The 24,650-nt window shown below is 35.4% G+C and overlaps 1 protein-coding gene across 1 annotated transcript in view; it reads left to right on the plus strand.

Annotated features, from left to right (window-relative positions):
- CACNA2D3 (calcium voltage-gated channel auxiliary subunit alpha2delta 3) overlaps positions 1-24,028 on the plus strand; it is a gene marked incomplete at both ends in the record, with an annotated part of 393,832 nt that extends 369,804 nt beyond the window's left edge. The window contains 5 exons of the mRNA XM_079540355.1: positions 1,115-1,170; positions 4,782-4,893; positions 22,077-22,189; positions 22,988-23,070; positions 23,936-24,028. Of these exons, the coding sequence (XP_079396481.1) occupies positions 1,115-1,170; positions 4,782-4,893; positions 22,077-22,189; positions 22,988-23,070; positions 23,936-24,028 (457 nt within the window). The remainder of the gene's footprint in view (positions 1-1,114; positions 1,171-4,781; positions 4,894-22,076; positions 22,190-22,987; positions 23,071-23,935) is intronic.
- Between the last annotated feature and the right edge of the window lie 622 nt (positions 24,029-24,650).

Consider the following 24,650-nt stretch of genomic DNA (forward strand, 5'->3'; position numbering starts at 1 on the left):
TATGCCAGATAAGGCATACTCTGTAGACGGTATTCAATTTCTACCTTGTCTAATTCTTCTAACAATTGAAGTTAATATAAAATGAGCATTGCCCTTAGGAAAGTTTGTCAGTGAATTCACAGAGAAATACTGTATGAAGAGGAAGCCTATAAATTTATTGAATTTGTTTTACAGTGTTTATCAGAGAGCAAGCTTGCAGATCGAACTAATTTTATCTCCCTTGAAATAGAATTAATCTTTTTTCTTGTAGTCAGTTTTTTTTTAATTGCAAATTTTATGAACTTCCCAGAGAATTTGGATTAAAAGGTAAGGAAAATCAACTGGGTGGCTATTGCCGGAGGGCAGAGATTGATCTTAATAGCAGTGCTCAAAGTAAATATCTGGAAAATAAATCGTGTTAAAATACGACTTTGATGCAAACCATAATAACTTCAAAAAATTAAGGAACTTTCTGTGGTTAGAAATGTTGTCGTTTCATGTTCCTATGATAAACTGGATATTGGTTTCACATTCCACACTTACAGTAACTGATAGACAGATATGTTTCAGTCCATTCTTCAGAGCAAATCGAAGTATATTTTAGTGGGGAAAATGCATTCATTACGTGTCTATTCAGAGCTGGTTAGATACCAGTTAATCAGTCTTTGCTGCTCCTAGAAATAAAATAATTTTTATTATTTTAAATCCTGAAGTAATTGTGGGAATTATTTTATTTCTTCTCCTTGTGGTAGTGAGGGTAGTTATCAATCTTATGAGATTTTACTGGAGAGTCAAAATGCATTACATAGTGAAGGGGAGCTTTCAGTAATGTTCACCAATAAAAATACTGTGTGCTGCCATGCACTGAGAGCTTATATGGGCACCAGATAAGAATAAGAATGTAGTTCAGCAATAGGGAAATCTATGATTTATTAATAGGGTTTATTTTGGAATAAATTCCTGGTGGTAAGATACAACAGAAGCAGAAGCTGATAACCCCAGACTTACGTTAGCCAAATGAATTTCAGTTCTGCATTAGCTTCTATTTAAAGTGGGATTAACGGTATCGAACTGCAGTCAATTTAGTGTACTGAAAACATTCCTTGGGATAATTTGAAAAATCTAATTTCTTTAGGTTCCTTGTGGAGTTTAATCTATGCAGTTGGTGGCACTCTGATCTAACAGCAAAAGGTAAGTGTGAATTCTGTTTTACTTTATTTTTAAATTTAAATGTACATTAAAAATTTTGATTAAATAGTAGACTTCTGAATAAATGAGTTTGCCTTTTGTTTCAGCATTCTCTTCTCTTTTAATATTTCCTAAAAAAAAAAAAAAGGAGAACTGAGATCTTCTATGAATAACCATAGTACTCATGTACTCTAAGAATGCAGTGCACTGCTATAATGGAAAAGTTAAAATAGTAGAGAATGGAATAGTAGATTTTCTTTTTCCTCTAAAATATTTCTCTTCATTCTAAGCCGATCTATGAGTTAAACAGTTACACTGCCTTTTTCTTCTTAATACTATGTTTCTTCTGGAGGTGATATAATATGTATGGGGTGATTGTTCTTCAAAATGCCATTTTAACGTAATTCCAAAGGAAAATGATAATCTCAATATAATATTGTATGGAAATGAATTTTAAATGTTAAGATACTAAATTTTATGCTTTTATTTTTAAACAATACAAGCTAAAAATATATTTTGTTTTATTTTACTATTCAAAATTCTTCTGAAATAACAATGAAATTTTAAGAATCCCTAAGAACACTAAGTTTTGAATTTCAGTTATCTCATATTTTCACAGATTTTTTAATGACATTTTAGAAGTGCTGCTCAGAATTAAAGAGCTAATTTGCATCAGTGCTAGTCAATGGGCTATTTCAGAAGCCAATTGTGTAGCACAGCATTTATTGGTACAATGATTTTAAGTGATTTGTTCAGCCCCAGCTTTGCAGTTTTCTATACTCCTCAGCAAAGCAGAGATCAAACATGTTGCTTTATATTTTAATTCCTATTTGCATTGGTATTAGGTTGTTTTTATGCCAAAATAAGATCCTGGCTGAAAGTAGAGCATTGGGAAAATTGAACAGACTGATGCCCTAGAGTATTCCAGTGTCCTCTATCAGTAAGGAACTGGGCAGTGTAGCAGTAAATGGCAGAGCACTTGTCAGCTTCAACCTGATGTACGTACTGAGCTGAGAGAAAAGAAGGCTGATATGGATGTCTACTGGAGATGAAAGTTTCTAAGCATCAGCTTAGAGCAGCATTTCCCGTACTGCTGGAAACTGTGTATCTTTATTGCAACACTGCAGCCAATTTTTCTGTTGTGTGAACAATGAGCTTAGTGTAAACTGAATGCACATAGAGAAACAGATCTCCATGAGAACCAGCTGTTTCATTATCAGCAGTTTCTATATGGGTCATCTGAAAACCACAACTCGCTTTCCAGTGATGTCTCTAACCATGATGAAAATGGATGACTGTGTAGGACAGCGGGATTTGCTGTGCTAGTCCCAGGAAAGGCAAATCTGTTCCTATATTTGAAGAAGAATGGCGGGTATGCCAGCCATCACTCTTACTGTTTGTAGAACAGCACAAAGCAGCTTGAGTAGGGAATAGTTACTTTCTTTGGTGTTTTTTTCAAGTGTACCTTACATGTGTGCCTTAATATATCCCATCATGAAGTATCCAATAACACTTGAATTGTGTGGTAGGGGAAATATCCTCTAAGGGCAGCATCCCTCCTCATTTCTTTAAAATAAATGTCTGTTTTGGTTTTTACACACACTAACTACAAAAGGCAGCAATTAATAACTAGCAACCTTTCATTTCCTGAGGACATCACTTTATGTCACTTTAAATCAGCAGAGTGATTGAAGGATTTTCATTCAAGTTTTAGTTGAAAGTGAAGTTTTTGCTACACAATTCCTGTGCTCCATTTCTTTGATGAGTAAGGGTATCCAAAATACCCTCTCATCACACTCACTGGAATATCATGGTTTTATGGCACTGCTTGACCAGATCAGATGTGATTAGGCAGTAGTGATAGTTTGGAAATCAACAAGTATGAGCAAAGTGAAAGCAAAGGAGATTTTACAGACAAAATTTAGCAGGCAAGAAAAACATGTACTTAGGTTTGTTCTTCTGTAGGTGCTACATTGCCACTATGAGTTGTAAGAGTATGACTTCAAACCATGAAAATAAAACCAACGAACTCATAGATTCAGTTGTTTTTACTTAATGGTGCTTAATAAAGCGCAGCAAAATTTCAAGTCTTTTAATGGGGAAATTGCTTCCTGTAATGATTTTGATATTAATTGCTGTCATGACATGTTGAAATCCTAGACCTTCCCCACACGTGTAAATTTATGAAGCCATGGTAGGAAGAATATTCTTGCATGTGGTCTTGTAATGTTAATCATACTTGTAAATGTGAGAGAAGAATCTGATGTCCTGAATCTTGAGCAACTTCACCATTTTCTGGACTCTTAAGGGCCTGAGAAGCTGCTTTTGGCAGCCTCCATTACAAGACCCTTGTATTGATGTAAATGAGGGCAAACACAAACTTACAGGTGAGATAAATTTCAGTCATTCTTAGCAAGAGGCAAGGAGAAAAGAAGAGAGAGAAGGTTCAGTGGAGCTATTCAGATAAATTTTAAGAACATTCTAAGTTGTTAAAGTGGTTGATGTCCATAATGGAAGCATCAGAAACAACAAAATTTTCTTCACCAATTTTATACCATTCTTGAGGTACTCTTTGGGTGAATATTTATTCTAATTAAATACGTTTCAGAAACAGACATGATTGCAAATGCAGTTTTGTTCATTCCACTGTCAGTGTGTAATAAATACACCACTGGCTCTGAAACAGATTGTCTTGAACGGAAGATCTGTGGAGTCCAAGAGTCTGTTTAGTGTAATCTATTTTTGTCATCCTTGGTCTTGTTTTCTCACTTAGCAATTAGTTTAAGATACGCTTAACATTTGTGCTGATGTGCAAGTGTATCTCTGTGTTAAGGAAGAATGAAGGGGTGTAGAGGAAAAGGAAGGAATGAGGGAGAGACATTGTCCAACAGATGCATCAGCATGAGAGTCAGAAGAGCTGCCTGAAGTTCCCAGCCCTGCTGCTGTCCTGTCATTTGACCTTGAACACTCACATTTTCTTGTGCCTTCATTTCCCCACCTTTAAGGTATAAATAATGTCCCCTTCTTGACCCTTGTGCTAGTGAAAATTGTCACGGTGTTTTTATGATTACAAATTTGGGAAGCAGATTACAGGCATTAGTTCTAGACAAGGTAATGCTTCTGTCCTCTACCCACAGAGTTATTTTTACTACTGAAACTCTTTAAAGATTTCCAAGTCTTAACTCAAAAAAAAGTATTTTTGGCTTCAGTAAAATCTATCAAAATTTAGTTATCAAATACATGGAAGCACCCATACTTAATGAGCTAGTGATGCACAACATCACTGAAATAAAAACAACAGCAACTCCATCCTGATTCCATGGAGAAAGAATAAGTAATCGTCTGTAAATATAAACAAGTTTGGCAAAGGCTAAACCATGGATAGCTACTTTAATGGTTATATGTTAGAAAATTACATTCCATTGATGGATTTCTTTTTTTCCTTCAATTGAAAAAATAGTGTTATGCACTGCCTAGGAAATCTCACAGGGTGGCAGAAGCTGAGTAACATTTCCATTCTCTGTGCTCTGTAATACAGCTTCTCATCTTGTTCAGAATTCTGTCTGCTGTTCTTCCCATGTTAACATCAAGATATGTTTTTGCTGTGCCTATAGCGCAGAGGTTGAAACAAACCCTAGAGCCCTGTGATACTGAATATCCAGCTTTTGTTTCCGAACGCACTATAAAGGAGACCACGGGGAATATTGCTTGCGATGACTGTTTCAAGTAAGCCCTTTTGATTTTTTTTTTTATACGATTTTGTGGCAAAGCAGTAAAACTGAATTATTGAAGGTTATGTTGAAGAACGTACAAGTCTGTATGTTTTATCTTAGATAACGACCACTGTCTCTTATTCCACGGGTCATTTACAAGTTTAATACTCTGAAATTAAAGCAGTGCCTATTATTTTCTTTTTTTAAAAAATGTAAAACCAGTAGAAACTTTTGTTAATTTCAAAGAATACTGAAGTCTTCTCCTGGGAATGGGCAGCACTCTAAGGGCAAATTTTGCGAAGATTTGGCTACAGAGAAGTTAGTACTGTTAGCGCTTCTACAGAGGAATGGAACTCTGCTGGGTAGGTTACAAATTCCCCTGTGCTATGGTGAGATCTGGTTGTTTTACTTGCATGCCAAATGTTTCCTGCTTAGAACTGTTAGGCTGAAAAGAGTGGGAGAAGATTAAACCTATCCTTCAAACTTTCAGTGCTAGGAAGCTGAGTTAGTAGTTACACATCTCTCATGTCAGTGCTGTAACCTTGTCAGTTCTGCTGGTGCTACTGTAAAGTTGCCCGTCATAGGGTTAAAAGAAGAGAATGACTTTCTTCCTTCATTCCGAAAATGTCTCTTTTGTATTTCAAGCCTTCATGCAACAACATTTGTACTGCAGTTATGCTGCACCCTAATTGGAGAATTGTGTAGGTATTGAACATGAATATTGTTTATGCAAATTTCTGTATTTCAATAAGTCTCTTTTAATTAGATTTCCTTTTTGCTGAGAGGTCATAATCACAATGGAGATACATTGCAATAATTTTTCTAACAATATAAATGTCAAGAATGTATAAATCAAACAAAACTTGTTACAGCTGTCCCCTTCTGGAATAAATCAATGTGGAGATAGAAAAAAAGGTGAAAACATCTTTTTGAAGTTAATAGGATTGGCTGCTAAATTTTCTCCTCAATGTATTCACTGTTTTTAGAATAGAAAATAAGAGTAAGTGCACTGGAGATATCATTCAAGCACTGATATAAACTTTTTATTTGCTGTTGACCAACTTTTAATTATATGGAAATTATTAAAATCTTGGTGAATAATTGTTCTTACATGATAGCTTTGTAGGATAGAAATACAAAAGTTCTTCATAAGTCAATCCGAGGGAACACTTTAAGTGTCTAAATGTTCAGTTCCACTGACTGAAAGGAACAAACACAACAAAATCAAGCTATGGCTTTTCCACTTGACAAGTGAAATACAATGTACATTGCACTGCTTTGGGTGCTTGATGCCAGCTCTGTAGAGTTCAAGCAGTTCTGTGCTCATTTAGCAGAATAGTACTGAAAAGCTGTGTAACAATTATCTTGTGCTTAAATATTGCAAATAGGCACGTTTCTATAAAAGAAAATTAATCTAACAGGGCCAGGTTTTCTCAGAGGAACGCAGATTTCAGTCTGTCTTCTTAGGTAACTTCAGGTCAAAGGAAATAACTTTCAAAAATAACACAATTCTGCAATGCTTGGACAGCAGTGAGTTGGAAACTGCGTTGAGTGAAAATTATAGTATTTCAAAAATAATGCGCTAAGATCTTTTTCATAGAAAAACATGTTGTGTTCCGCAGTGGAACAAAAAAAAAAAAGAAAGAAAAGAAAACCCTGTAAGTTACAAACTGATCTCAAGGCACCCATTATTCTTCTCCACAAGCAATGGCAAAACCTAAAGAAATAATCCAGAAGAACTGTTAGATTCTCATGGGAAAGTTTTTCATTATACCATTTACCCACTGTCATTAATAATCTACAAATTGCATCTAAGATTGCAGACTACATTAGATTCCAAATATTTTTGTTATAACCCCAGACACTTTCCCGCAGAACAGCTAAGGAATTTGACCCAAAGTCCTTAGTAGACCTACATCTTCTGACCCAGTTTTCTGTTTCGTGGTCTCAGTATCAATAAATATTTTTACTAGCAAGTGTATTGCTTAACACTTGTAATTTAAGAATGATGAGCTCAATCACTCAAAATTAGGGTTCAGCCTTATATTCAGTGAGATGTGAACTGATGCTTTGCTCCGTGATCACATCTGAACAATGTCTGTTGTGTATGTGGGGCTCAAATCACCTCCCTTTGAGACAGTGGAATATTTTTATGTGCCCACCTTGGATTTCTGTTACAGTTTAATCTATTTGTCATGTATTGCCAACATTTATTAGAATTAGAAGAAGAGGTATGTAGATATTTAGCTGAACATTCATCCATGCTAATATTGTAGGATAACCACTTCCTCTCAAGTACACTTCGTAAAAAGTCCGTATACTGTGAACTGGTTTGCAGCTAGAAATTGTACAGTACTCTGCTGCAATTTTTGTCATAGGTTACTTATTCAAGTCACTATCTTTCTTTCCTATAGTGTCAGGCACAAGAGAGCCCTTGTCTGAAAAAGGAAAATAAAGATAGTTCTAGAGCAGAAATAAAAATGATGACTGTTGTTAATTGAAATCGTAGAGTGTTACTTAGATAAGACATCTTGGAGTACAAATACTGTGCTATTGCTAACAAAGTCAAAGCCATCATTAAGAGGGTCATGTGGTGAGAGCCAAGGTCTCAGTTTAACTCAAAACTGAATTTGCTATTACTGGTCTTGGAATACTCAGCGCTTCACAGTGCTTAATCAAAGGGAAACAGTAACCAGCTGTAGTTAGGAAAACTAAGCCTTGCTCTTATAAATACTCTAACTTTTAATGATGGATGCTTAAACTTAAAGTATCTTCACAAATAAATCACACTCCATGGTTTATGCTAGTTACTTCATAAATGGCTGGATTACCTTCGCAAGTCATCACTCAAAACTTATTCTCAAAACTTATTCTAGAAATGGAAATGCACCTATAGACTGAAATAGGCTTGAGTCAGGCACTGAGCGTATAAAGATATATAAAGTATACTCTCTACATGTAAACTTATCTCTTCCTCGCAAAAAAATAAATGCTACTTTGAGATAATTTGCAGTGTTTAAACTGATTTTCAAAAATATAGGTTTTATTAAGAAAGCAGGAACCTAAAAGAAAATAAGAATTAACGTAAGAATGTCATTAGGGTCAGGGTTTGGCTATCCAACCCCATAATTTTTTGTTATTCAATATCTTGGCAATTATTAAATTAATCTGTTATTTAAAGAACAATCAAAAATAAGTCAACCCACATTTTCTGTGTGCTGTCAACAAAAGAGAAAAAAAATGGGATTTTTTAAAAATATGAATTGCTTTCATATTTTCCAGTAAGCTAATCCCTTTATAGCAAAAAAAAAAGAAAGAAAGGAAAAGAAAAAGCAAAAAGAAAAGAAAAATAAACAGAAATGGAAAAGGAAAGAGAGAAAGAGGAAAAGAAAGAGAAAAAGAAAGGCAGTATATCAGAAAAGTGAGATGATGGACTGATAAATGTTCCATGGCAGCTTTAATTGCTAAAGAGTCAGAAATACATTTTGGCTAATGTAGCATCTCAGTGCTTTTGCAGTTTTATGAGGTATTGCTTCAATATGTTAGCCAACTTTTAATGCAAGTATGTCAACTAAAGTTCTCCAGCAATTCTCACTAGATACATGACCAGTTTTTGCTTTCTGCAGCTCTTTGCATTACAGAGTTTAATTGCTGATATTCAAGACCACTAAGAATTATGATTTTTATTATAAATTAGCAAGGATTATTGTTTATCTGACCAAAATCAGTTACCTGATGTTTTTAATGTATCGACATCAATTTTTAGAACAAACAGAAAAAGTTTTTTCTAATTGCAAATCTAATTTTTGGAGAATTCCAATATTTTCATTTAGTTTCAATTGGGAAAGCACCATTAATTGTATTGTTAACTCATGAATGTAGATATAAATATTCTTTTGTAGGTCCAGCAACTTACTAAATAAAATAATCAATTAATGCATTAAGTATGGGTATTAGAATTGCAAGGAGTCATTTGAGTTCAAGCTTGCCGAATTTGCACGCGCAATCCTAGAAGTTATGAATGTATAAATCAGACAGCAGTCCCACAGTCAAATGTTTTAAAATCTGCCCTTCTAGCCTCTCATGTTCTTGTGTGATGACATGCTGGACTTGAATGCTGATCAAAAATCTGGCCTTACTACCAGTGACCCAAAAGGCAAGTGCCCTTCTGTTTGAACTGAAGTACTTACAGCTCCACTAGGTCAATACCATAAACGCAAATAAATGTTTTGCTTTTTTTTTCCAATTGATTGTTTGCACACTAACTTAAGACATAAAATAGAAATAAAAGCAAAAATCAGAGAGGTATATCCTCAGTATAGAAACAAGGAAATATACAGCTACAATCATCCTAACCTGAAGAAAGACTTCTGCACTAGTTTTATTTATGCAAGATGAAATATGAGTGTTCCCTTTACTTTGCTGTATATCACATGCAAATTAACTGTTAAATTCATAGGAATTGCCTAATTAATTAAACACTGGCCTAGGTACTGCAGTTTCACTGACTATTGTGTTCTGTTCATTGTCAATAAAAAGAGGTCAGTCATGATGGAATTGTTGATCAGGATGATGCTAAACCCTTTGTGTGAATGTCAAGTGGGAAATTTAAGATTTGTCCACTGACTGCATTTATTTGGCAGTAAAAGATAAATAACAATACAAATTAGATTCAGATTGTTTAAGGCATGAGTGTATTAGTGACAGGAATGGAGCAATCTGCAGACATTAAAATGGTAATGGTTTTTAAAAACCGCTTAATCTTGAGCTATGCCATCATTTGCTAAAATGTTTCTGCATTTGTTCCTCAGTAGAAGCTTGCCAAACTGCTGTACTTGATCGTGTTTAAAATGTGTAAATAAATATGCAGTTCAATTTCCCATGAAATAAATAATCATTTGCCTTTTCAGATGTAGCTAGTTTACTTCTAAACAAATCAGCTTGCCACATAAAACAAGCAAAGCATCAAGGGCCTATTTCTTCTCATTTGGAGCTTTATATACATACATCAGAATACTCCTGCAGATTTCCTGGAGTAGTTTGGGCAGTAAATTATAATCAGTCTTCTCGAAGACATTTTATGTTGTATTCATTTTACCGTATCCATCTTATATGACCCTGAAAGAAAGCAAATGTTCTCTGTATTTCACTATACTTTATGTTTAGACTGTATGTTTTTATATGGCTGTTTTTCTGTAACCATGCCAAGTATGCATGATACCATGCACATAAATGGTTTTGACCTATGCCCATTTGGAGTCAAAGGTGTGCTGTAGTTACACTGACCGTGGCAATGGTGGACAGATCTTAATTTCTGAGTTTTGTTTAGATGTTTGTTGAAGTCAAGGAGCATCTACAAAGAAAAGTCAATGTTTCACATACCTCAGTTGTTGAAGTCTCAAGTGCACCTCTGAAAATGGGACCTTCCAGACTTGCAGAATATTCATGTGTTAAGAGGTCTCTGCAGCAACATCAGCTTTTGAAGAACCCTGTAGTAACCAAAACCCTCAAAATTTAGGAGACCCCCAAAGACTTTGTTTTTTGTTTTGTTTTGTTTTTTTTTTTGCTTTCTTTGTGAAAAGTATCAAATTATGCAATCTAGACTGGTAGAATTCTTTATTAAAGGTCTTTATACTTAGTGTAAAATCCTATATCATGTTACCAACATGTCAACAATTGTATGTTGTGTAAGTTCCTCTTCACTCCAAAAGCAACACTGATTACACTGTTTGGCATCCAGGTGCAATTTAAAGCCTCTGTGTGGGTAATTTTATCTCGACCCCTCAATAATATATATTTTTAATGGCCAGTTTAGGAAACACCGTAAATTACTATTTTTTTTTAAGAAACTGGATATAGTTATTCATTATTATTCTTGGGTTTTATTTGTGTCAAAGCTTTCCAAAAGGCACAAATACCTTGAAGTTTGATTATGTAGTTGACAAAGCTATGCACATCTCTATTTGCTAATTCACGTTCTCTCTTGCAATTTATTTGGCATTGTAGCAGTTGTGAAAAGGCTAAAGAATAAAAAAATCACTGTGGACCAAAACTTAAAATAAAAAATAAATCTGATCACAGTAATCTGCTTTTTCAAAGGATGTTTTTAATGACAAGGAATATGTAATGAATATGATGAGGATTCCATAGAAGAAAGAGAAAAATGAGGAAATGTTGAAGGGTCTTTTCTTGCAGTTAATGTGAAACGTTTTCATTGGAGAACTTCATAGCACTGGCCACGTGGTCCATCTGTAAGTACTTTAAAACCCTGGAGATGGATGGGGTGACTTCTAGCAATTCCATCCATTGATGTTCTCATTAGTATCAATGTCTTTTTTTTTTCCCCTGACAAGTAGGATGAGATGCGCTCCACCTCTTAGCTCTTCAGTTCCATACTTATATCTTCCAAATAGCCCACAGTTGAACTGCTTGAGATGTTTACATATAAAACTTATGTGTGGGAAGGTGGTGATCTCCACTGTTCGGTATTCATAGTTAAGCTCAGTAGTGCTATAAAATGTAAATATTACCACTGCTTAAAAGTAATAATTTTACACTTTAAACAAGCCGTAATATATATTAAACAAATGATAGATAGAAGCTGACACAGTGAAAGGATGCTTTGTAATGACAGGAGATTTAAAAGGTTGTATGAATGTCATAATATATTCAGCCGAGTAGTAATATACATATCAAAGATGATTTGGAAGAGGAAAACTTATTAAAATTGGAAAACACTGCTGTGAATTTTTAAAGCCAGGTACACTTGTGAAGAATTGCTAATATTAGGAAACTCATATCAGTTTGTAATGTATTTACAATATAACACAGCTTGATTGATGAAAAATGATACAAACATGGCTTAGGCATCTTTACATTTAACACTTCTCTTTATAGTGAACTTTGGAGTTTAATAGATCATGAATCTAGGAGACCATGAATCTTAGTAATTCCATACAAGAGAACACTTATACATTTCCTTAAATAATACAGAATTTTAAATTTCCTTAAATAATACATATGTGGAGATGATGACAGATACTGCATATAATTCTTTCAGATGTGGTCATCCCAGTCATTGCTTCATATCTATACAAACAACATTCTTGTAAAGCACACTGTGGAAACATCCAATGAGCATTTTAGTTCTAGATTTTATTACATTTTTTTGAATGAAAATCCTGGTCATCTTTGCTATTTGAACTTCAGCTTTTACATCAGGGCAGTCCTGGAGAATGCCAGCTTGATTCCTGCTAGATGAAATTAAATCAAAATTTTAATGTATATTACCACTAATGGTTGCTTTGTTCAGGCAACAAGAAAAGCAAATTTGAAATACACCCCTACAGTGTAAACAAGGTAGACGTTAGTTCTTTATTACTGCATGTTTCAAATAGATCTGTTACTATTGTGCCACCTTACTTGCTAAAGTAGGGATAGCCAGTACTCATCGAAGTTGTATTTTTCTTATGCATGTGATCTTATTATTTATAGATATTCTTTACAAATCCTTTCTCAAAATTTCTCTCTTCTGTATGTTTATATGCAAGTAGAAATGGTCAATAAACAAAAATTTTAAATAGTCATGAAGAAAATACTATTCAACTGACATTGCTGTTATTACATTCTGTATTTCTAGAATTCAATTCTCCCAGTAGCTAAACATCCTGGCATTGAGGCAGGTGGTTTATTTATACTGGAAAAATAGTCTTCAGTATAAATTGCTTCTTTGCAGCTTGGTAGTGTGTTCTAGACATAAAGCTGTGGAAAAGAATAGTTAGCACACACGCAATACAACAGTGACTTTTGCAATATTGTAATATTTATGAGCCTTCATAAGTCACAGGAAATCAACTAAGTTTTCAATCTTTATATTCGGAATTTAGCTTAGACGTTATCTAACATTTTAAAATATCTGAGATGTTTCTTAGTACAAACCACAGCTACTTGAATATGGCTCAAAAGCCCTACTAAAAAACACACATTGCCTAACACAGAAATTATATTATCTCATCTTCTCGCTGACTGTCAAAAAGCAATACCTGAGTTATAAGAACCCTCTGATATGATTTGTTTTATGCCCATTGTTTTAAATAGTTATCACAAAATCGGGTACCCACTTTGCCTCTGGATTCACTGTTAAGCCACACCCTCAAAAGTGAGCTCAGATTTATCCAGACATCAGCTTTCACTAATATTTAAAGTCTGCAGAAATTCTGAGCTTGATATCTTTGCAAAAGATTTGCAGTTCACTTTAATCCTAGTGATCTGAAATTCTATATTATCACACATTGTCACAAATGTGGGCAGCTGGAATAGAAGGCTGAGGGATGTTGTCAAATTCATTGTTATACAAAGTCCTTTTGTAAATTTCAAATTCTATGTATTCAAAACTTGTGAAGGTTTGCGAAGTTTCTAGTGTGGGATTGGTAAGATACTATTTTTCAAGCTGTAGTTATTTATGAGAAACCATTTCCTGATAATGTGAGATGAATGGCCTTTCTGGAGTTTCCTGTCTGAAAGGGCTGACAGTTAGACTAGATGAACTTAGTGGTCTTTTTCAACTTTAGTGATCCTGTGGTTCTATGAAACAGAGTAGAAACCAACGATGCAACAACTTTCTGGTGTTCTAAGCCTCCAGCAACAGTGAGGATGATACTGTTCATTTTCCTTCTTCATTCTGAACTTTGCTTTGATTAGGTGTGTTTATAGTGACACCAAGTTGTTCTCAAGTCAGTAAGGCTATATGTAGTAGTAGCAATATTTTAGCTTGGGCTCAGGTTACAGGCCTGAGCCAGAGAGCTTATCTGTCTCTTTTTATATGATAGAATGACTAGGTCTTTTTTTTTTTTTTTTATACAGTTTAACTGCTCTCAGAAATGTTATTATTGGCATATGCATTATTTTTTATAAATTGCATTAAAGATGTTCCAGTCTCTAACACCATTTATTTTTGGTGGAAAAAAAAAGCAACAACAACAAAAAACAAGTAGCCCAATGTGTGAGTGTGATATAAACATTTCATTCATTCATTTAAAAAAAGGGATAAGTGAGAGAAATGTGGGTTGAAAATGTGGCCAGCATCCTGGAAAGCACATGATAGTAGTTGGGCACATATCTGCATTTCAGTTGAATGGTTAAAGTTTGTTCCAGGCCATTAGGGTTGAACATTTGCAACCAATAGTTATGTGAGTAACAGATATTTGAGTGCAGAATGCACAACATTTTCCACTTACTCTACCCTGGTGCTAGTATGTTTTTTCTTTCTCTAAAAAAATAGGAATGATCAAATTTGACATATATGAAATGTAATCCCAAAGTAACAACTAATCTTGATCCAAAACATACAAACTTCTATAGTGCTGGTCTGTGCTGAAAAAAATACACTGAAAGTCCTGGAGGGAAATGGCTGAATTTACAGAGATGCTCAAGCTCCCATTTGGGGCTGAGTTGAATACCAGGGAAATTCAGAATATTTTTTCAAGTCTTTGTGCATGCATTTAGGTTGCCAATTTGAAAATATTGCCCTAATCGTTTTCAGTTCAAACAATCATAGTGAAATTCTTCCAGACTTTGTAGGCTTCTTCTTCTTGGCCAAAACAACTGCTAGCTAAAATATCTTTTTTACTACCTCCTAAAAATGATTGATATGATTGTGTATTGGCAAGAAATATATGCTAACACAACAATGGGATTTTATTCCAATCATAACTTGACTGTAAGTCCCACAGTCATCACTGTGACATTAAGCAATAATATTAGAATTCTTGCCATCATTACAGAAAAATAATTAAAAAAAGAAGAAAAACATACATAAAGGATTTTTTTCCCTTGAATCAGGCTGTTAAAGCTCACTATCATGAAATTGCATATGAATCCAAACAGCCATTTAAATGTTTATAGGATTAAAATCCTACCTAAGCCATATGTTTATTGCGATCATGTACTTGACTCCTAGTGTCTGTCATCATAAGCATGGGCATAATAGCAGCATATTTTTGTAAAAAGATTTTTAAAAATTGAAGTTGATTGTAAAATATGCCATATAGATCAATAATTTTAGATCTGAAGGTATGTGGCCTAAAACAAAGCACAACAGTGCAGTATTTCTATGATAAAACAAATTAAGTTTTCACTGGAAACATGCAGTACTGTATTTAAATAAACTGAATTGTGTTTAATGTTATTTGCATACTCAAATTATCTCCAAATTTCAAAGAAACATTCCATACTGGAGAATAAGGGGAATATACATTTTCTACTTTTTTGTTTCCTCAAACATAGTCTTGTCCAGTATCATTATAGTTCTCTGTTCCTTGTCATTCATTTTGTTCCCTTAAGCATTTTTCAGTATTTGTCATCTGAAGAGCAAAAGTGAAAACTGATCTAAAAATCAGGGATTGCTGAATGCTACTCAATAGATTTATTATCTCTTAGTCATTGAAGCAAGTCCTGTAGCAGTGTCCCTTGCCATGAAATAATGGCAGCACGGTTCTAAGCCAGGAAATGAAAAATAGTTCAGCCAATGATGGCATTTGGGATTCCAGTAGACAAAGAAATAGATTGGCTGTCCTGCTTGGAAATACAGAGACTAAGCCAGTTGAGAGTGATATTGATTTCCTTTAATAGTGGATATTACAGTCAAACAGTGGAGAGTGAACAAACATTAGGTTAGCTTAGCTGAAAAAGACATTTCAAATTTCAAACCTTACCTTTGCCTGTTATGGGTGCACTTACGTTAGGAAAATGTTTCTGGTTGAAGCCAGCCTAAGAGAGAAGATGCTAAGCCTGTGGTATGCAGAGCTTTGTAATTCAGGTGGTCATGAAGCAATGTCCTGCCTTAAGCACTGATGGCAGTAAGTGGCTTACTGAAGAGCGTGAATTTCAGGTTGGCCAGAGAACGTCTTCTTACTTAAAGATGAGTTGTTCTGTAATCCCTTTCACCCAGCTCTGAACATCTCCCTCCTTTCCAAGTCAGTTTGTCTCTAAGTTGCCTTACTAATACTTTGCCACCTAAGGGATTCAGTCTCAAGAAAAAATAGGGTAAGAAAGAAGCACTTGGTGTGGAAAGAGGCTTGTGCAGCAAGGGTGGTGTTCACTCAGTCCCTACTCCACTACCTTGAGTGTATTTTCTAGTTATTCCTCTCTAAAGGAGAAAGTAACTCTTATATGAAGAAATAGAGTTGCAGTTTATGAAATGAGTTGATCAAATAAATAAAAAAACAATAACAAAAAAACCCACATTTTTTTTTAAGAAACAATATTATATGTAATAAATATAACTGTATGAAATTTCTCATACGTACAAGCAAAAGGAAGAGATTCAAATGTAAAAGAAAATCAGGTTTTAATACACTTTTCTCAATGTTTCAGAACAAGTGCTGTGGTCTGCATTTTGCTTTAGGCATCACATTTCACCAAGTTCAGCTTGTTCTTCTTTATAGGGTCACTATTTTGCCATTAAAGAGGGAGGAAGACAGAAAGGCAAGGATAATCAGATCACCAAAGCCAAGTTCCTGGTCTGAATTATCCCTGAATTGTTTGTGCGTCTGCACGTACACTGTTCAGATTGGAGACAATTAGTGTTCTAACATAGGCACCTAAGTCACACAGGCACTCAGCATGACTGCTCTCCAAGTTGTGTTATTATCAGTTCTTCTATTACGCTTCAAAAATTCCAGGCCATCTTAAGAAATTATAACTCACTTCTTAAAAGCATGCTTTATCATGCCTTCATATGTGCAACTATAGCAAATATAATTATGAATGAATTCCAACTTCTTGTATTTCATTCAAGGAGTAGATTAATATATACTTTCATACTTGAAAAATAAATTACTATTTCGAGGTAAAGCATGGAGCTAATGCTTGGGGGGAGAGCAGTGGATGTAGTCTACCTTGATTTCAGCAAGGCATTTGATACTGTCCCCCATGACATCCTTATAACAAAGCTGAGGAAGTGTGGGATAGATGAGTGGACAGTGAGGTGGGTTGAGAACTGGCTGACTGGCAGAGCACAGAGGGTCGTTGTTGGTGGTGCAGAGTCCGGTTGGAGGCCTGTAACCAGTGGTGTTCCTCAGGGGTCGGTCCTGGGTCCGGTCTTGTTCAACATCTTCATCAGTGACCTTGATGAGGGAATAGTGGCCACCCTCAGCAAGTTTGCTGATGATACGAAGTTGGGAGGATTGGCTGACACGCCTGAAGGCTGTGCTGCCATTCAGCGAGACCTGGAAAGGCTGGGCAAAAAAAAACTGGATGAGGTTTAACAAAAGCAAGTGTAGAGTCTTGCATCTGGGGAGGAATAATTCCATGCACCAGTACAGGTTGGGGGATGAGCTGCTGGAGGGGAGCTCTGCGGAGAGGGACCTGGGTGTCCTGGTGGACGACAGGTTGGCCATGAGCCAGCAGTGTGCCCTTGTGGCCAAGAGGGCCAATGGCATCCTGGGGTGCATTAAAAAGAGCGTGTCCAGCAGGTCGAGGGAGGTGATCCTCCCCCTCTACTCTGCCCTGGTGAGGCCTCATCTAGAGTACTGTGTCCAGTTCCGGGCTCCCCAGTACAGAAAAGACAGGGATCTCTTGGAAAGAATCCAGCGGAGGGCCACAAAGATGGTGAAGGGCCTGGAGCATCTCTCCTATGAGGAAAGGCTGAGTGAACTGGGTCTGTTCAGCCTTGAGAAAAGAAGACTGAGAGGGGACCTGATCCAGGTCTATAAATATCTGAGGTGTGGGGGGCAGAATGGCGAGGCCAGACTGTTTTCAGTGGTGAGTGGAGACAGGACAAGGGGAAACGGCCAGAAACTGCAGCATAGGAAGTTCCGCACAAATGTGCGCAAGAACTTCTTTACAGTGAGGTGACGGAGCACTGGAACAGGCTGCCCAGGGAGGTGGTGGAGTCTCCTTCTCTGGAGATGTTCAAGACCTGCCTGGATGCCGACCTGTGCGACCTGGTGTAGGGAACCTGCTTTGGCAGGGGGGTTGGACACGATGATCTCTGGAGGTCCCTTCCAACCCCTACAATTCTGTGGTTCTAATTTTATTTTTCAATTCATTTTGTATGATATTTGTGCAGATGCTCTATATGGACTGATACAGAAATAAGTTAGAAAGGAAAAGATAAAATGTGTGCAAATGTGGAAAGTGTTTTCTGATGCTCTGACTTAAAATTCAGACTTTCTTGCAAGCTTCCTCTCTACTCTTAGTTTGTCTTCATTAATAAGATATTTTGGTATGAATAGGGTTTTTTCCCTACTCCATTCAGGTATCAAATTTCTTTGTTCCTTGCCTTCCCCTTGAAAGCAAAGAGAAGAAGGTGCTTATATTTGAGTCTATTTTGAAACTCTGTACTGGCACTTCAAATAAATGAAGCCAGTTCCTCAGTGAATGAAAGGTGGAGTAAAAATTATTAATAAGGTTCTTATTGACTCAGCGTGGCTTCAACATAACAGGAACCACAACAGCTAATTACATTTCATATACGGAGACTTATGCAAGGTTTTTGCTGTGCAATGACTGTCCAACGATGATACTGTTGTAAAGGAAAAAGGCTCAGACCAAAAGATTTACTTAACTTAAAAAGAGCTTTACTCTTTAAATAAAACATTCTCCATAAACATTAAATATAGGCATTAAACATAGACTTCCTTTTATTTAACGCAGCAATAAAGTTCAAGAGGAGTCCTTAGCCTATTACTGATTGTTTACTCCCATATTAACGGAGACACAAAGGACAATTTCAGCCAGCAGGTGTTCAGAAATGCTTATTATCATATTAACTTAAGAGACTCACAGTGGAACTTACTGAAAGGACAAAACCCCTTTCATTACTTTGTCAGTAGCTTTATTTTCCACTGCAGGCATGGAGGCTGTACACAGTGACATATTTTAGTGGAATATTTCAGTATTTAAAAGAAAGATTTTTTTCTGACTGTGTATACACACATTTTATTTTCTGTGAATGTTCAGTTCCTGACACTTGCTGCCATGTTCATTCTCTCAAAATGAGTTTCAAATATGCAAGAGCATGTCAGCATGAAAGCTGAATGTTGAAAACCAAAAGCTGCTGAGAGGATGGTGGGCATGGAAGCAGTGTCATGTGAATTATCCAAATAGTTACAAAGCAACTGAAGAGTCTAATGATGGGAAGGAACTTCTTTGCCCATGATCCAGTGAGGGTAATATCTCGTGTCTGTGAAATGATCTTAAATTAGAGCAGCTGAAAGAAGTATCTGAAAGAAGTATAATTTGCTTATGCACAGTCTATTACTAGAAAAGAAAACTAAATTAGACTTGTTTTTTCCTAATTAGTTGTTCAACTCAATCTCTGCCTTCAGTCCTCTGTCTTCACTTGTTGATATCTGAATCCTTTGCCAGTGACCTCACAGTCAATGACTGGTGAGGACATGCACTTGGCTGCACAACTTCATTGAAAGATTAGATTTGATAGTTGTGAAAGGGAAAAACATTCATTTACTTCTTGTGAAAGTTAAAGTTTTCCTTTGAATTTGTCTCTAGCATGGTCAAGGAGATGTTCCAGAAAAAATATTTGTTTAGATTTTATTATGTGCTGTGGAAAAAAAATATTTGTGAGCCAAAAGTTTCATATTTTTATAGTTCTTCAGATGACAATCACATGTTCTTTGGCAGTTACCAAAAATGTCTGTAAAGGGCTATAGATACATATAATATGCAAAAAATATGTATGAAAAATATAATAGACCATAGATTTGTAAAAATATCCAATATTTGGTAAAATGAACCAGTGTAAATCGTAGATATCTATCTTTTACAATTTCAATTAGAAAGGTTTATTTTTTTTTCTTAACCTGATAAATTTAATCCTTGCAGTTTAATTTTTAATTTCTATAAATCCATACATATACACCCAAATTAATGTTTCTAGCAAAATTTTCTGTAGAATATAATTCCTACTAACCTTTATAGCTTCTGACCATTTTGTCAGGGAACCCATGTAGTAACCTACTCAGCATCATAATTCTGTAGTGAAAATTTTCTTCTGAATCACAGTGCTTTCTTCTTTTCATTCCAGCTTGGTGAACTGATAGAAACATCAATATCCTTTTTATTTTTTCTCCTCATTTATGTGGAAGATGTACCCTATACTGTACAAGTCTTATGCCACCCTCGTCATGTGAGTGAAAGAAAAAATGAAATGCCAAATGGGGAATGTCTATCCCGTCTATTAAATGGCAACATTCAGGCTAGCTGTATAGTGCATACTTTCTGACATGCTTCAGTATTTAACTGAGGGCCACAAATGGAGTTGTTAGAAAAGGTCTTTGAGCTAGTCACACGTTGGGTACAACAGAATAGTAGTTACTCCTGAGTTCTCAAAGAGGAGTGAATCATTTAGAAGTTAATTGTGATGACTCTTTATGTCTTTCATCTCCTTTTCTGAGCTAGTTTAAAAGATTCAATAAATATTATAAATATTATAAATATTTCTAAATGCACAATGTTCAAATAGAACCAGATTGGGAATAAAATCAAATTAGTTTTCTTTGTTGGTTTTTTTTTTCCTGTCTTTAGAGGTTTCACTTATTCATAATAGTTTTGAGAAATTCATTCAGTACAATTCAGAGGTTGTTCCCTGTTAAGAATTTTCCCTCCTTTCCTTTTATTGGCCCCATTTCTCCCACACACAAATCCACAGAACCACAGATGCTCCATTACAATGATGTCAGTCTTGCTACATGCTCCAGCTGTTTCGTAGGTGCATTTATAAAGTTCAACCTTTTACGTATGCCATAAATGTATATTTCATGTATAAACATAAAGCTAACACACTGCAGATCACTCTAAGTGTAATTTTAATGGAGGTTTAGTAAGTTTAAAAAATACTGAGAAGTGTTTAATCTTTCTGTTGGCAACATTTTTATAGCAGGTTTTCCAATTTTTTTTTTTCTTTCTGGAGCTAAGTTCAAATATTCCCCACCCCTTCCACAATTTCATTTTATGTGATTTTTGGAAGATGCAGGGAGTTATTTTAGTGAGACAATACGTATTTTACATAACAATATCTGGGGAAAAATGTTTCCCTCCACATCATCTTGGTCCTCAAACCCTCAGTCAAGATTCTGCGCATTTAGCAGTATACCACACTGAAAAACACCTAATTCCTGGAACATTCAGATTTCACAGATTCTAGAGTATTGGCAGAAATTGTAAATATTGCATATAAATTCTGATCAAAAGTTTTAAGAAATTATGAAAAATTGTCTCTGAACATTAAACCTTTTTTTTTTTCCTTGTGTTCTGCATTTCAAAGAAAGGGTTAAACAGTGCCTCTTTGGCCCTTCAACCATCCTCTTTTCTCTTTGTGAGTGCTGAAGAATTCAGCTCATTGCAGCTATGTGGACCATTAAACTGTGCCCACAGGTTCCTTCCCTGGTCTCCCCTGGGTGCTTTCCTTCTTACAACCAGTATCTTTATTTCTCTCTCTCTCCCTTTCAGTTGCATACTTTTTTCTTAATTTGATTGTAGTCCTGAGTTATCACCATATTTGTACCATATAATTGGCATTATTCTAAAATAAATCTCCCCACTTATAAAGATTTTGAGGTTTAATCTCTGTTTTATTGGCCTAGAAATAAAATGAGTCTCAGGAGGCCAGATGAAAGCTGTTTCAACAATTCATGTTGCTTCATGCCATGCAAGATGCGGAGTGAATAAAGCCCCTGACGTGATTCTAGAGGTGATAAGTGGGACTTGGAGCTATTACCATCTGGTTGCAGAAGAGCCTGCTTTATTTTTGCTGATTGGTTTCATGTGTACTTGATAATTCCAGATCATAAATACATAGCTAGTTTTTAATTATGGAGAAAAGATTCAGTATCGAAGGAAAGAAAAAGAAGATAAGTTCCTTGGCTGTTCAGCTATGTTCCAATTTCAGGTGTTAGGCATTAACACAGCATCAGAATTAACCTGTCTGTTCCATTTCACCTGTGTACCAGCCACTGTGTGCGTCTCAAAATGCCTGAGTATATTCCATCAGCTGAGCAAAGCATTGCCCAAGATTCTCTTCTTCTACAAGGTTTAGAGATTTAGTACAATATGTGAAGTCAATGAGATTTGTGACTGTAACACAGTATTATTGACAGGCTTAAAATACCTTAATAAAACTTGTTGCTAAGAAATATTGAAAATATTACCATTAATTATTTTTTTTTTAATTTGCAGGTCCTTTGTAATCCAGCAAATCCCGAGCAGCAATCTCTTTATGGTGGTAGTAGATAACGAATGCTTCTGTGATTCTGTCCCACCAATTACCATGGCGCCTATAGAAATAAGATATATCCTTTTATTTGCATAGTTGTCAAGAAGAGATTCAAGATGTAAACACTGAAAATGTTCTTCTTACATAAAGTGACTTAAGAACTTCAAAGAATGCATCACAGCTGGGGCTGGTTGAAATTAAGCCAGCTGAGAATGCATTCTTACTTACTTTCAAGGAGAATTCACATGTTTAGGTATTTAGGACAGCCAATAAAATTTAAGCAAATACACTTATATGCATTTTTAAGTATCGTAAGGTCATAGTCTCTATTTTTAGGCAGTGGGACTTCCTTCACTTTATGAACTAAGTATGTAAGTTCCTTCTGAGAGTAGAAATCCTGATATTAGAACTTCTGAAATCTCTGATTGTATAAGCATTTTAAGACTAGGCTGGAGCATTGAAACCATTTCAGAATCCTGCTTTCCAAATGTATAAAAAATTAGCAAACTAAAGATAGCAATTGATTTTTAGCTGTCATACTTTTTATTCTGTGCTGTTCTGTATACTTCAGGATTTGTTTTTTCTAATGAGTTGGAATTTATCAAAAGCAGTGTGCTTTTATTACAGACATTATTTAAAGACAGATTAATAGTGTTAGTGCAAATGATACTGTCTGAACAACGGACTGCTAAGGAGAAAGCCATAGAATTACATTATTATTCTTGTGTTGACCACACACCTCACCTTGGATCTTTAAATGAAAGAAAGATGTGAGGAGTTGAAAGATTTTCCCTGCATGCATTTCAAAGCACTCAAATGAACTCAGGATATTTAAATGCAATGTTCAGAAGATTTCTCCTTAATTACATCGTACATAATGAATCCCTTAAGTGTGAACGTTTAAAATCTCAGAAGATAAGAAGACGCCCAGAATCTTGCCATGGATTTCACCCTGAAGTAAGTTTCTACTTTCTTATTATTATTATTTTAGTCTCTAGTAGAAGTTGTATTCCTTTTAAAAAAAGGCAAATAGGAAAGCTGTCTTATAACATGAAACTCATCAGAAAATATTTGGAGTACTCAGAACATTTTACTAAAGGAAGCAAGTGGCATTGTAAGCGTAGAAAAAACTTTTAGTACTCCTGTAGACAGTGTTTTGTCTTGTTGCTTTTGTAGACTGTTTTATGTCATGTAATAGAATGTGGTAGACATGAGCACAGATTGGTAGCCAGGAATATGGCAGCTAATTTTGCCTGAGCACTCATTGCAGGATTCCTCATTAGAGATGGCTGGGAACTTCAGTTAGTGTTAGTTAATTAGTGTTTTCTATTTCGGAAACTAACTCCACAATATCAGGTGTGATGGAATATTCATCACATTTACACATAGTATTTCTTGGGACAGGTCACTACACGTATTTACCGCCCTGTGTTCTCCATAGCACTGATGGACAGTGAGGAGATCTGATAGAGAACAGGACACAATTGCAGTGATTTCTGCAGTAGATGAGACACCTGTTTTACACAAGAGTAGTTTTTTTAGTGCCTCTGGTTCTGTAATGGAATGTAGAATGAGACTTAAAATGTTGCATGGAGGACACTGTATGATTCTTGTTGGTCCTGCTTGCTTTTAGTCTGCAGCTTAACTTGCTGAAATGAAAATGAATACCTGTGTTATTTTTTTGAGTGTATTTATTTCACGGCTTTTGTGGTTTGTATCAATCATCTTCTGCTTATGCAGTTTCAGAAATTCTCATATATCATAATTGGAAGTCTTGGCTTGTATTTATCTTTTTTCTTTTCTTTTCTTTTTTCCTCTTCAGGAAAATGCAAGAGAATGTGGTGGTGTCCCAGGTCTTAGTGCTAAGCCTTCTTTTGTTATTCTTCCTCTGCTATTGACAATTTTCTCAAGGTGACATTGACTGATGTGTTCAATTGGCATGCTAATACATGGATAAACTGTGAACTGGGAAATGGTGCAACACAGAGGATATGAAATATAGTCAGAGCATCAGCATTTCATGATTTTAAAATGTAGGTGATATAAATTCTTAAAGATGTGTTGAAAAAAAAATTATCTTTTTACTTTGCTAGTCATGCAGATGTGAGTTTGGCATATGGTACTTATGATTCATCAAAAAAGGACTTGGTAGATAGAGATGATCATTGCTTTGTCCCATTGAAAATAATTTAAAATGGTGTACTTTTTCAATAAAGTATATTAAAATCACAATTTCAGAGTGCATTTTAACTCCAATAATACATTTGTTCAATTAATTGATAATGGGAAGGGAATAAACTAAGCCAAATATGTTTTTCTTATGCTCTTAGTCTCTTTCTGAAAAGATAACAAAAAGAAAATGTGGAGTTAGCTTTTATAATAAGGCAGAATAGCTTTTATTAAGTCAAGGAAACACATGTGCATATATGAAGCTGAGCAGGTAATAGACTGTGTTGATTTATAGTGAAGTTTTGCTTTCTGGAAATAGCTATAAAATATCTTAGTCACATTTTAGAGAGTGAGCCAAAGCCCGATTA

This window comes from Tetrao urogallus (genome assembly GCF_951394365.1).
Source record: "Tetrao urogallus genome assembly, chromosome: 10".
NCBI lineage: Eukaryota > Metazoa > Chordata > Aves > Galliformes > Phasianidae > Tetrao > Tetrao urogallus.